General features: G+C 50.3%; 1 protein-coding gene across 1 annotated transcript in view; it reads right to left on the bottom strand.

The window, feature by feature from the left end:
* Window positions 1-14,645, bottom strand: part of PLB1 (phospholipase B1) — a 552,393-nt gene that overhangs the window by 281,999 nt on the left and 255,749 nt on the right. Inside the window, exon 26 of the mRNA XM_078647360.1 lies at window positions 4,264-4,368. Within this exon, the coding sequence (XP_078503486.1) occupies window positions 4,264-4,368 (105 nt within the window). The remainder of the gene's footprint in view (window positions 1-4,263; window positions 4,369-14,645) is intronic.

Raw genomic sequence — 14,645 nt, 5'->3', positions numbered from 1 at the left:
TGACAGATACGTCCGTATTACTGACCTATATGTCGGTGCAAAACTAATGCATTGATGAAGTTGTGTCGGAAGGGTAATGCAACTCCAGCAGTTCAGGGAGAGGGCTATGAATAAAGCACTGTGTCGGTCTTACACCTGCTGTGAGGCAGGCGTAAGATATTGATCTTATTGGCATCCTAGAAGTAGCGCACTGAAATTTTACAAATTTCAATGGGCCACATCTACGAGGCATTTTGCGGGGCAACGCACACCTCGCATATAATATACCTGATGCAGGTATAATGTGGTGCAGGGGTTCATAAAGTGACGCATCTGCTTAGATGCGTCACCTTGTAAATAGTGCGCAAAGTGGAGCATTTTTACGCCATAGGTGTGTCGCAAGTGCTCATAAATAAGCCCCTGTTTCTTTTATGTTATTTTTGCAGATTTAAATCCCACAAACTTGGCCCAAAGGGATTAAAGCACTTTACATGAGAAACAGATATTGCATTTTTCTTTTATTTGGCACTAGGCAGATTAAGTGATTTGTGCAGAATCACAGCCTAAGCCAGGAATAAAACAGGTTCTCCAGTTCCAGGTTCAACAGCTCTGGCCACTGAGCCACACCTCTCCTGATTAATACTCACCTGACCTCCACGTCAAGACTGCTCTCAGCCTCTGCCTAATGAGGAAGAGGTCACATCAAAGCACCCAGGGCACCATAGAGATTCCCTGTTTTTAAATTTCAGGTCGAGCTGCTGGGAGAACCTTTTCCAGCACCCCCAGGCTGTTTTCTTTTTCAGAATGACAACATCCTTAACTTGAAGGTTAATGTAAAATGGGATGATAGGTTCAATTTATTATCAGTTGCTTCAGTGCTCGGGGGGCCAATCCGCTGCTCAATTTGAGCCAGCGGTTTCTGGTGCTTTGTAGCAGTACTTAATTGTCAAAACCGGCGCTTGTGACAGTCTGCCACAAGGTGGTGCTGTCTGGCTAATTTAGAGTTGACCACAACAATAGTCAATTATTAATTCAATTCAATTCACATTAAAAATGACAAATGCCTGCCGCTGAAGCCATTCTTATAGCTTTGGGGGCCTGGAATTGTCCAAATTGTCACACTTGTAGGACTGTGATGGTTAATAGTTGTGCTCTTACTATAAATTCGGCACTGCACCTATCTAAGCCCCCAGATCATTAATTTTGATGGAAAGGGGTATACTTGGAAAGGGGAAAATCTCCCCTTTTCAACGGTCTCCCTCCCTAGTGGATCCCCGCTTTGGAATTGCTGTTAAGAAGGGATCCACCCCCAAGATCCCTGGAATGTCTTTTTTAGGGGGGCACACCCCAGAGAAATGGACTAGCACTCCTACCCTCCCCTAGGCACAACAGTGTTTCTGACACAGGGGGCAGATAGGAGGTCCATGCATGCCAACAAAACTGATTTTGGCGGGAGACTCCCAATTTCGATTCCTTTGAAGCCCAAAATGGCTTTATTTAAGGTATCTCCCACATAATATCTCCTCTGCTTCAATGTAAGTCGATGGGGAAACTAATGTTCCTCAATTTTATTTTTCAAAATGTCCCTCTTACCAGCTTTGAAATGGTTTGCATGTATGAAGGTCGTATTTTAGACTCTATTGACACAAAGGGTGAGGGCAGCTGCCCTCCAGGTAAGCAGAAAACCCACCGGATGCCACACAAAAATAAAGACCCTAAACAAATGGGTGGAGGCACCCAAGCATTCAACTGACCCCCCACGCCCCCAACACAGGCATCAAAAAAGATAAGGGACAACCAGCCCACCCCAGGCATCGGGACATTCTCCCACCCCAGAACAGACACAATAGCCATTCTGCTACCTTCTACCAACCCAGGGCAGATTAGGTGGGTTTACCCACAGTCTGCCCCCTGGCAGGGCAGAAAGCCCACTTGATACCAGGGAAAAGTTAGGCCACAATACGTTGTAGGGGCAGCAACCATGGCATCATGCCAGGCCAGCCAGACTCCAAAACAGACTCAAAAATCCCCCCTCCCCCTACAACATCTTGAGAGGGGTTTCTATCAATCTGTCCTCTCCTCGGGGTGGGGGAGGAGGGACAGAAAGCCCATTAGATGCCAGAGGACCGCCCACCGAGGCATTGGTTTGTGCCGACAACCTAGAACAGATGCAACATTCTTTCTGCACCACCTTGGCCAAATTGGGGGATTATCCCTAATCTGCTCTCGGTGGGGACAGAACTCTCCCTAGAAATTAACCACACACTAGCCCTTTCAAGCTGGCCCATCTGGCAGTGAGGGAGTCCAACACTGGTTCCACATACTCTGCAACAGTGGCTTTATGACTGTCTAAGCTCTCTTTCACTCTGATATCCTAGTGGGATTGTTTCTGCAGAACTGTCTGGTGTGACTGCTCAGGATTCTTCCAGGAAGGAAACTTGACTGGTCTACACATATGAAGGACTCTCGCCACTCCGGCTGTGTGGGTATAGCATAGAGCATTAATGTTTCAGCTTTGATTGTCAGGAACTCAGGGCCTGATTTAGATCTCGTCGGATCAGTTACTCTGTCACAATGGCGACGGATATCCCACCCGCCGAAATATACATCCCATAAAATATAATGGGATATATATATTCCGGCGGACAGTATATCCACCACCTTTGTGACAGAGTAACTTGGTCGCCGAGATCTAAATGAGGCCCTTTGATGCTTGCTATTGGTGGGAGGGTGTGTGTGGGGGGAGGGGTTTAATGTAAGATAAATAAATACAAAAATAAAATGATTATGAGATGCGCCCAACCTCCTATCACACCTTTACACCCCTTATTCACAGACCAAGAATAAGGCCTGGGTTATAAATTGCACAGTACTAGCATAGTGTGAATGGCACGCCAGTAATTACCAGTACTGGAAGCTCATGTTCTGGAAGCCAGGGTGCAGGCAGGGCTACTGGACCACAGCCGTGGGGATTGGAGTGATTTGCCCCTACTTTTCCAGGATATATCCTACTATGATTCTAAAACTGGGCCAAATGCAATCCCTTCAGCACATGACCCTCAGTGGTAGCGATGAACTAATAGGACTTAAATATCCAATATGCAGGTGTCAGGCTAATGCAGCAAGGATGGCTGCACCTCCCACAGCCCCTTCTATGGATAGTATTCTAGGATCTTTCAGGTGTAGATAACAGTCCAGGGCCAGCACTTCCTCTCTTTTGTTATACGTCTCTTTAGGTCTATATTAGTATTGAGTCTCTCACTAATTCTCACAGGTTGACCTTCCATCTTCAGCCTGTATTCACTGGAGGCTTTCTGGCCATGGATGCGTCATGTGGCTACCCACTTGGGTTGGGTTGGTGCAAGTGGCACAAAAGTTCTCTGGAGTCAACACTAGCTCTCTTAAGACAGCGGCCTTCTTCTAGGCTTATAAGCGTCAGCATGAGTTAGGCCCGCGGGTGCAGCTGCCCTAATCCCTCGGGACAGATGAATCTTGGTCATTTTCTCAGAGTCTCCCTGGGGCAAAGCAGTGACTCTACGACACACTATGCCACACCACGACATTCTACATGATACCGTGGCACACTATGCCACTCCATTCTATGACACTCTACTCCTCTCTATGGCACTTCACTCTACGACAATCTACTCCACTCTGCACCACAACACTCTTCTCCACTGTACACAACTCACTCTACACCAGTCCACAACACTTTACTCCACTGTACGCCACTCCACATTACTCTACAACACTCTATGCCTCCCCACTCTAATCCACTCCACTGTACAACACTCCACTCCACTCTACGCCCCTCCACTCTGCTTCACTCTACTTCCTCCACAACACTCCACGACACTCCACTCTAATCCACTTCACTCCACTCTACTCCAGTCTATAGCATTCCACGACTCTCTACGCCACTCAATGACACTCTACACCATTCTATGACAATCCAGAATACTAACCTCTAAACTACTCCACTTCAATCCACACCACTCTCCTCTATGCCACTAACTTTTAGCCATGCTGAACAGCAGCCACACTCATGTAAAACATGACAAAAACATATTGGCAAAGCCAATAGCTCTTGCATAGGCAATGTTTGTTACTACAAAGCTCAATGCTGACGAACAAAAAAGCCCCCAAAGAATGCTTGGCAATCAGTGTGTCTCCTTTCTTGCTTTGCGGCCTGTCAGGTTCCATCTTAATTGCTTTACATGTATGTAATCACTGTCTCTTTGAGTGAATGTTGGACTTACATTGGACATTTGCCAATGGTATTACCTTATCTTTTGGAATCGTCACGTGCTCCAGGAACGGCTGCACCACTACGGTGAAATCATCTCTTGTGTCATATCGACCACTGTCAACCAGCTGTCGAGTTTTCACCTGGGGGTGGGGGCAGAAAATAGAAGAAAGACTTTGTGACAACCAATGTTCACAAAAGCATCTTTAATCTTGAAGTAACATTTCAAATGAAGTTAAACAGTCTTTAAAACAATCTCATCATTGACACTAAAGCATTGTCTTTGTTTCATAACTAAGCTTAAGATTAGGACTGATGCAGTTTGAGGTAAAATATTACGGGTAGGGGAGAAACTGCAAAAACGTTATGCCAAAAAATGTCGTCTAGTGAAAGAATATAATTTATTTTAAAGTTGTGGCTTAAAAAAAATCATAAATGTTTGTTTCGTATAGGAAAAAGGTAAATGCACTAGTAGCAGGGGCAAGGAGCCAGCCTCCTGATAAAGTAGAGGATTATCCACAGTGAGGTTGGGGCAGGGTGGCGGACTGTCTAAGGGGTTTTAGGATAAAAGGAAGGGTAATGTTAAGAGGTAGTGAGGGGGTGGTAGAGTTCAAGGATTGGTAGCATTAAGGGAGGTTTTGGAGTTTTAGGGTTCAGGGATAGGTTGCGTAAATTATATTTTAGGGTTCTGGGAAGGGTAGTGTTAAGGCTTAGGAAGGTTTTTTAGGGATCAGTAATGGGGTAATAACAGGTTTTAGAGTTCAGGGAATGGTAGCAATAAGGCTAAGTAACAGGTTGTTAGGTATAGGAAAGTGGTGATTTAAGGTGTTTTGAAGGTTCAGGGCAGGGAACCATTAGAGGGTAGTAAGAGTGTGTGGGGTTCAGGAGTAAGTAGCATAAAAGGGTTGTAAGGGGTTTTAGGGTTCCTGGAAGGGTAGTATTAGGAGAGAGCAGGGTGTTTTAGGGTTCATGGAAGGGTAGCAATGAGGCGAGGTAAGGGGTTCAGGGAAGAGTAGCGTGGAGGACTTCTAGAGGTTTTAAAGGTTCAGGGAAGGGCAGCATGGGACGGAAATGTGTTTTCTCCCTTGTTGGCTTGCGTGTTCCACTTTAAGCTATATGATGGTTACAGGTAAAGTCACCACATGTTACCACAAGGGCGGTGCTACTATTATCAGGACGTGCACTTGATTCCCAAAGAAGGCGTTTGGGAAATGAAGGAGAGACAGAGGCTGATGGCTTGTGTAGCCGCTAAAAAAACCAAAGAGGAACCAAGAAGACTGCATTTGGCTCAAGAAGTACCTGAGTTAAAGGGTGTGGTGCAGCCACCTTCATTTGTTGGTGGCCATTGCACATGCAAAAGAGACAGTAGCAAGGGTAAAAAAAAGTTTTGCAAATCCAGAAGCTCACATTTCAAGGTGCATGATGATACTGTATGACCACGCACTGAATGACTAATACTGAAATACCAATAAATGGAGGATGCTGGAATGCTACGTATTCCGAGATTTCCCCCTACGGCATCATAAGACATTATCCATTGGGCTCCACACACACACATACTATTACTAGGTATTGAACGGTAAATAACTATGAGCTATGAGTCATGAAGAGTTCGGGAGAATGGTGTTGCCACTATAATTGGCTCCACCAGACTCACCCCCCCCCCCTTTTAGAGGTGTGGGAACCGCATGATTTTTGATGATGAAAGCTGAGCCGGCTCTTGTCTTGGAATCCTCTAACCGGACACAGGTCTCAGTGGCGGTCACCCCACCCTATATAGGGTGAGGTGATCATCACTCGTTTTCCCTAATTGGTACCGCTATACTGAGCCCGGGCAGAGGGCGGGCCGTCTGTGGCCGTCCGGGGCAGGAGGAGGCAGGGCAGGGCCATACCCTTAACATCTGCAGCCATTAATGGGTAAGCGAAAGAAAGCACATACTACGGAGGAGGGTGGTAAAAATGCTAAAGTTCCCAGACACTCTAACATCATGACCTACCTATCGTCTGCTGTGGGGGCCCTTACAAAGGAGATTGCTAATGCTGAGCACGAACTGGGTTTGTTACCCCTTTCCCCCACTAACACCCTTACATCTTATCCTCTGGAGTTGGCGGACACTGTACCACTGACATACCACCCTTACACCTGGAACCAGTGGTGTGTATTGTAAATCCCCCCCCCCCATGCCCAATAAGCAACAACACTGCTTCAACACCTCCTACTAATTCTATCAGACAGAACCCTCCGTTGGTAACCCAACCAGCAAGGCGGAAGAAGGGGAAAAATGCCAACACGATGGGCACATTGAACACACCACCTGATCTCTTGGGAGATAAACTGGAGACGCTTTTTGTTGCCAGGATGAACCTTTACTAGTTGGTATTGCAAAGGATATTGTGGATACGCTAAACACCTGCTTGGAAGGACTTTTAAAGAAATGTTCCTTAATAGATAGACTTGTTAACACCAAACCCCCCCCCACATAGATTCACTCGATAGGGGGTCGTCTGTACAGGGAGATGTGAGAATGGAGGTATCTGGAAACAGGCCAACGGTACAGGCATTTAGTGGGGTATCGCCCCTGGTTGATAGTTCTTGCACCACCAAAGCACCCCTTCTTTGTAAACATGCTAGCGCTCCAAATATGGTGGACCTGACATCCCCTCTGACCCAGGTTAGTTTACCTGGCAATAGGAATGTCATCCCCAGCGAATATAATCTTAATTTACCACTCGAGGCGTCCCCACTGGTTGCAGTTTTTATAGGGGTCCCCCCACTCATGGAGGGTGAGACGGAATCAACCACAGATCTTATGGCTAAGGCCAACAGGTGGTGCTCAGATACTTGCTGCGGGGAGAACGTTGCGGACGTGATTATCCATGCAAGGAGGGTGGGTTGGATTGGCAAACAACCAAAAATCACGCAGGGGGATTGTGTGGTAATCAATTTTAGCAGAGCTAACCTGGTAGATAGGTTATTTTGTGATGGATCTGCTATATCACGAAGGGACCATCTGAGACCCGTCCCCTTGGGCTTTTTCTACCAACCCTTAGCCCGTATTAAGCTGATAAACCACTACCCAGCAAGATGGAGGGGATGGAGGCCACCACAGGAGGTGGGCAGTGCTCATGGATCCACAAATTTACAAGCCTTAAGGAGACCCATCGCCCCGTCAGTATCTCTTCCCCGGGCCTCTCAGGGTGCAGCTGAGGGCTGTGGGTTGGTTACGAGTAATTATTTCGCCCCCTTGTCAGGTTGGAGGACACAGACTGACTATCTACTATGAAACCACCCCCGACAGAGGGGGACAGCAATTCAAATGAGGTCACAGTGTGTAAAATGCTCAGTTGGAATGTGGCAGGAATTAGCTCCAAACGTGGTGATTATGAATGGTCTAGATTTGTTTCCGGGCACAATGTAATCGCCCTACAAGAATCGTGGGACACCACCTCTAGCTTCTGGCTGGATGGGTTCATCAGCTTTGCCGTGGCTGCCACCCCGAGCAACGCTGGCAGGGCTAGGGGAGGTCTCTTAACTCTATTCTCATTAGATCTCAAAGGATCCCTAAAGCAGATAAAAAATGCTTCCCCAAATATTTTAATTGTAGAAAGGGAAATTAGTCCCACCAGGAGAACTTTATACATAAACTTTTATAATTCAGGGAACAGGTACATTGGTGAAAATAATATCGCCGTCCTAGACTCCTTTTTAACTTCAGCCAGTCGCAACTCACATACAACCTATGAATGTGTATTATTGGGCGATTTTAATATCCACCCCTGCAAATCTATGTGCGGCTCAACTAACCATGAGGGGGTAGCAGGATCAGAGGGACCCCACTTTGAACACACTACACCGGGCGAGGAGTTGGAAGATTTATTGGCTAACTTCAACTTCCTAGAACCAATGTCCGTGGATGGGGGGGCCTAGAACACCTACCTTTAAGGGGACAGCCCCCGGCACAATTATTGATTACATATTCGTGACCCCAGGCATATTAAACAGGGTTATTTATTATTGTACAGTTCCCTCCCTTTACAGTGACCATAATCCTGTACTCCTTGAGGTTGCCTGGGGGGACTTCATGGGGCCTATGCCGGGGCAAGCAAAAACAGGGCACATTTTGCGCCCAGTGGACCAGGGTAGAAGGCTCAAGTGGGCCAATGTGGCCCGGACAATTTCTATGCCGAAATCCTCCCGAAAATCGAGAACCACATGGTGATCTGCCAGAACCCAAGTGCCTCAGATTATGAGATTATGGGTGCCTTCCAAACGATCTGTGGCCAAATTTCGCTGGACCTCACGGTTAAAGCGAGGCAGGGCGGCAATAACCAGCGTCGATGGTTTGACGCAGCATGCTCGAAAGCACACAAAGCCTTAATGGATGCTCTCAAAGTACAACCTAGGGCGAGGGCGGACATTGCCACATTGAGGAAGGAATATAAGCGAGTTATTAAGATTAGGCAGGATAAAATCAAGAACGAAGCCTGGGAGAATCTACTTTGCACGGACATCCTACGGGATAGCAGGCAATTTTGGGCCATAATCAACCAGCCCTTCTTTTCCGATTCGACCAATTCCGTTTTGGATTGTGTCATCCCGGACGACAAATGGCTGACTCACTTCAGATCAGTATATGGTGATACCGATGCAGTTGGCCAAGTGAGCAATGTGACGATACCCGAGGTCCCCCCCATATGTTTCAATAAGGATGAGGTTGAGAAAGCAATACTGGCCACCACTAAGAATAAAGCCCCTGGGCCCGACGGGGTGCCAGCTGACTTCTACATACACTCTCCCAAGCTATGGGCTGGCGTTTTAGCCAACGTTTTTACCGCCGCTAATGGCAACCTTTTACCATCTACCTGGGTAACTTCTACCATCGTTCCCATATTCAAGAAGGGTCACCGTGATGACCCCGGGTGCTATAGGCCCATATCCCTTTTGGACTCTGCAATTAAGATCTTAGGCAGAGTCCTTTTGGCCAGGTTAAGGGACAGTTTGGAGAGCTGTGGGGGTTTGGCTGATATCCAGTACGGGTTCAGAGAGAAGAGAGGAACATTAGAGCAGTGTTCCAATTTACACCTGTTAATCTCAAAGTATACGGTGGCCAAGGAGGGGTCATTATTCCTTGCGTTTATTGACCTCTCCTCGGCCTTCGACTTGGTGAACAGGTCTAAGTTGTGGGACATTCTCCTGAGGATCGGGATTGATGAGGCATTGGTTAGGTACATGGCTTCACTCCACCAAGAGCTATTTGCAGTTGTGCGGGTCACCAAAGAGGGAAGGTGCACATCCCGTTTTAATTCCATGCGTGGGGTCAGGCAGGGCTGCATACTGGCCCCCCTGCTTTTTACAATCTACATCAATGGCTTGGGTAGCTACTTGGAAGAAGTGGATGGAGACGTTCCGCGTGTAGGAGAAACTAAGATCCCTGCTCTCCTATACGCGGACGATGCGGTGCTGATTGCCCGCACTGGCGTCTGTCTTCAACGGCTTCTGGATGCCTTTGGTTCCTTTATGGACCAATTAGATTTGAAGGTTAACTCGACCAAGTCACATGCCATGGTTGTTGGGCACCATAGAAAAAAGGGTATAGCTAAAACTTTTAAATGCAAGGGGGAGGTCGTCACTAGAGTTTCGGCTTTCCCTTACCTGGGGGTGCTTTTTGATGATAGGGGTTCTTGGGGTCCTCAGGTCAGGGCAAAAAAACCTGCCGGTGACTAGGTCATCAACGGCTCTTATGGGATTTGCAAAAAGGCTGGGCGCAAGACCGATGGAAGCCCTCTTAAAGGTCTATCACAGTAAATGTATTTCTCTGGTAATGTACGGCGCACCGCTTTGGGGTTATGTATGCCTTGAATCAATACAGAAGGCTGAAAACAGATTTTTACGTTCCCTTTTGTCCGTCCCGCAGTCCACACCAACCTTTTCTATACACGCAGAGGTGGGCCTGGACTACGTTAGCGATAGGCTAAACATGGCACCTTTAATCTTTTGGCTGAGGACCTGGCTCAATAAAGAACTGACCCTTAACCACATGATTATGAATTACGTCATGTCTTTAGACCATTAGAGGAGGGTGCCGTGGATGGCCTATTTGAAGAAGTCTTTCGCAGAACTGGGTCGACCGGAACTCTTTACATCCCCCTCTGGTATCAGGAAACAGGATGTAGATATTGTTAAGAGCCAGTTCATGATTAGGGCAAGAGTGGGCCGTGAGGAGAGGGAACTGCAGAAGCCGTCTGTGAGAAGACATTATCTACTAGTGAACCCCATTACACTTGAACCCTACCTAAGTTTTGTCACTAGGCCATTCCACAGGTTTCTTTTAACTAAGTTCAGATTTAATCTCATACACTTTTATTTGGGTTGTTTTAATACTTGGGATAAACCAGAGTCAGCCCCGCCTTGCACCTGTGATAATTTTTCTGTTCAAGACACATTGCATTTTGTTATGTTTTGTGGTTTCTATTCTGATTGTAGGAAAAGACACTTGTTACCTGTTTTAAGGGAGGCTGGTTTCTCCCAGGTGAGACCAGCTTTGTTTTATCTCCAATCACTGTGTAACATCCGCATTACATTTTGCATGGCAAACTTCTTAGTGGCGGCGGCTAGATCTAAATCACGCAAGACATTACAAGGCTTTCCCTAAGAAATTGTATTTTAAAAAAATATATATATATCGGGGCGTGGCTTGCATGGCGGTGTGAGCAGACGCGTCCTGTCGGAGCTCCCGCCGTTCCCCGCTATAACGAGCCATTAAAGCGGAGTCGGAGGGCTTGCATTCCTCACCGGAGCTTGTCGGCTGGGGCTGCTACGATCGGAGCAAGGTCCGGTCGGGTGATTTTCTAGGAGAGCGGAGGACGAGCGCTTCTGCGGGGCGCCGACCGGAGACCCGGAGGGGTGCCCGCCATTTTGGATCCTCAAGCCGCCGCTGTTACCGCCCTGACTGCCCGGGCTACTGTTGCGCTCCCAGAGAGCTCCTGACACCCTGCCTGGCGGGAATACGGTGGCTGGCCCTCTTTCTGCCCCGACGATCAGTGGGTGAGCGAGGGAGCGGAATCCTCACCGCGGATCGGGTGAGGAGGATCCGCCATCTTGCTGTGTCCGGCGGCCGGCGATTTCGGCCCGGGAGTCGAGTCCCAAGCGCTGTGGGCAAACCTGTGGTGCAGAACGAGGGGGCCCAGCGGGCGGCTCCTCTGTGAGGCGCGAGCAGCAGTGGGGCAGCGGGTGCCTCGCTGCACATTGGGACCCGCCATTTTGTGTACCGCAGGAGCGGTCTATGTGAGCTGTGGAGCTGGGCAGACTTGTGGTTCTGGCTCTGTGCAGGGAGACGGTGGTTGCCGGTGGCCAGCGGGGCCTGGGGCTCTGGACGGCGCCGATCACGACGACACGGTGTGTTGGGGGCGGTCCGGCCCCACCCCCTGCACTGATCTGCCGTTTTCGGTGGTGGAGCGGAGCCCTCAGGAAAGCGGTCTGGTGAGGAGTGAGTCCTGAAGTATGGAGGTGAGCGATAACTACCCCGGGGGTGTGGCTGAGGCGGTCGGAGCGACTCATCATCTCCAGCACCCTGGGGGATCAGATTTGGGAGGCCTGCTGATCTGTGTGGGGCCCCCTGGAGAGCTGAGGGGGAGATCTGTTCCCCGCCTTACTTCGGGCCCCTCGCTGTGGGTAACCTGGCCCCGGGGGTGTTTGGACTGGGCTCTCGACCCTCTTTGGGAGCCACCAGTTGCGGAGCCTTGGGCCTGAGCAGACTGGACCTTGCACTGCCTTTCACTAGTTCTCTTTCTGGCCTGGGCTGTGTGGGGCGGTCGGGTGGGGCACAGCGGCGGTCAGTGGAGCGGCTGACTGCATGCCCTTTGGGACACGATTAACTGGTGTGGGAGTCCCTCCTGGAGGCCTGGACCTTTGTTTTGTGTGCAGAGGGCCCTGTCCTGGTGCGAGGCCGGAGTCTTTGGTAGAAGGGGGGGGCCTTGTTTTCTCCCCGCTCAGATCTTTGCAGTGCCGGCCTCCTTTCCTAGTAGGCGGAAAACTGCCGGTGTTGCCGGCTTTGACAATTCTTCAGCGATGACACGCTCCAACAAAGGCGGCAAGGCCGACTCGGCTGCCACCCCCAAGGACAATACGGTTGTGGCCATGTGGGGCAAAGCGGGGGCGCCTGCGGCCGATGAAGGTCCATCCAGGGGTGCCGAGAGCGCTCCGCCGGTTACTCAAGCATTCATGTCCTCCTTCATGGCTGAATTGAAAACGGAGATAGGCTCCCTGCGGACCGAGGTACACAGCTGTGTGAAGGAGCTCCGAAGGGAGGTGACGGACCTTGGAGATCGAGTTGATGGGCTGGAACGGAGGATGAACACGCGAACGGAGGACCAAGAACAACTGTGGCAGCGCCTGGCGGCCCTCGAGGAGCAGAACATCGAGCTCCAGGTGAAGCAGGAGGACTTGGAGGATAGAAGTCGGCGCAACAGCCTCCGCATCCGGGGCAGAAGGGGAGGACATCATGGGCTACGTGGCGCAGCTTCTGCACGAGGTCTGGGGTGACGAGAACGCTTCACCCCCAACGTTGGATCAAGCGCATCTGGTGGCCGCCCCGGTGGGAAGGTCGGGACTCCTGCCCGATATCCTGACCAGGGTCCACTTTTTCACTGAAAAAGAGGCAATCTGGAAAAATGCCCGTGATAACCCGGATCTGAGATACAACGGCCATAAGATCCAAATCTTTCAGGACCTGGCACCCAACACCCTTAAGCGACGCCGCGCATTCCGGCCGGTGACAGAGAAGCTACGAAGCCTGGGAATCACTTACAAGTGGGGTCACCCCTTCGCCCTTATTTTTCAGTGGGAGTCGAAGCGCAGATCGGTGAGATCCTACAAGGAGGCGGCACAGCTCCTTCGCCTGCCAACGACCCCTCCGCCGAGCCCGTCGCAGCCCTGCAGACAGAGGAGGGAGCCGGAGGGACCGGACTGGACCACGGTGCATTGGCATCGCCATACCCCCCCTGCGGAAGGATTCTCCCCTTCTCAGGCCAAACAAGACATTATAGCCCACATACGATCCCTGGAGGGGGATAAAGCTGAGCTAGAGGAGGGCTCCCTCCCACCTTGATCGCTGGACTGTCTCTTTCTTCGCCCCTGCTTCGGGGGGGGTATACCCCAGGTCATGTTGGGCTCTGAGTGGGGGTGGGGGGGAGCAGAGAGACCCCTTCCATTCATCCCTGACTCCGACTCTGTGGACTGCGGAGACGGCGGGGGTTCCCTAGCGGGATTCCCTTTGAGACTGTCACAACCCCCTTTTTGGTTTTGACCTGCCCCTTAGGGAGTGACATCCCAGAGAGCGTCCGAACCTGTGGGTGTAGGATGCCCTGTTACGGGGTCAGTGTACTGCGGCCCGGTTGGCCGCGAGTGTTTTTTCCTGATGGAAGGCCCTTGTGGATCTTAGCTTCTTTTCTCTCTCGTTCTATCTTTCTTGGTTTCCTACTGCCCTTTCTTTCTCTTTTCCTTTCTTCTTATGGGGGCCTGGGGAGGGGAGGTAGACTGCGGGTGGAGGGTAGGGAGGTACGGCTCTGGGTTGCGGGCGGACGGGCTGAGTGTGATGTGCCTGTTGAGTGGATCGGGCTAGGCTTTGCGACACCTTGGCGTGGCTATGAATATGGCTAGTCCTCTGAAAATCATGACCCTCAACGTGAAGGGTCTTAATTCGCCCATCAAGCGCAAACAGGTCTGGCACTATCTCCTGTGGCACAATCTGGATGTCATTTTCTTGCAGGAGACCCACCTTCTACAGGCTGACACTGGGCGCATGGCTCACTCTAGATACCCTCTTCAGTTCTGGGTGGCGGCGGACACGAAAACAGCAGGAGTGGCGATTATGTGCAGAGCTGGCATCAGGCGGGGGGAAGGCAGGCCCTTCCGGAGTGGCGATGGCCGCTTTCTTAGGGTGAATGTCGAGGTGGGACGTCGCCGCTTAACGCTATGCAAGGTGTACGCCCCCAATCAGGCGCAGGATCGCTTCCTCCGGGACCTCGCTAATTCTGGGGGGAGACTTGAACATGGTGTGGTGCCCAAAGATGGATCGGAGCGAGGGTTCCTTCAGTGGGGCTGGAGCGATGTCTCTAGTGCTTCGTAAGCAGATCGGTGATCTAGGATTATTTGATGCGTGGCGGTATTTCTCCCCGGATAAACGTGAGTACTCCTTTTACTCGAGTGCTCACCGATCCTACTCTCGCATCGATTACCTGTTTATATCCCACGACCTTGTCCGCGATGTAGCGGGAGTGGAGATGTCTGACATTTCAATCTCAGACCATGCTCATGTGGAACTGCTCTTTCGGGCCCCGGGTGAGTGCCCCCCTCGGGAACGGAAATGGTATTTGCCGCCAGGCATCCTTCGGGATACAGCAAATGTTGAGGAAATCCGTG

The sequence above is a fragment of the Lissotriton helveticus genome, chromosome 6 (assembly GCF_964261635.1).
Source record: "Lissotriton helveticus chromosome 6, aLisHel1.1, whole genome shotgun sequence".
NCBI classification, from domain to species: domain Eukaryota; kingdom Metazoa; phylum Chordata; class Amphibia; order Caudata; family Salamandridae; genus Lissotriton; species Lissotriton helveticus.
The sequence above is the reverse complement of the archived record's forward strand: the minus strand, read 5'-3'. Positions and strand labels throughout refer to the sequence as shown.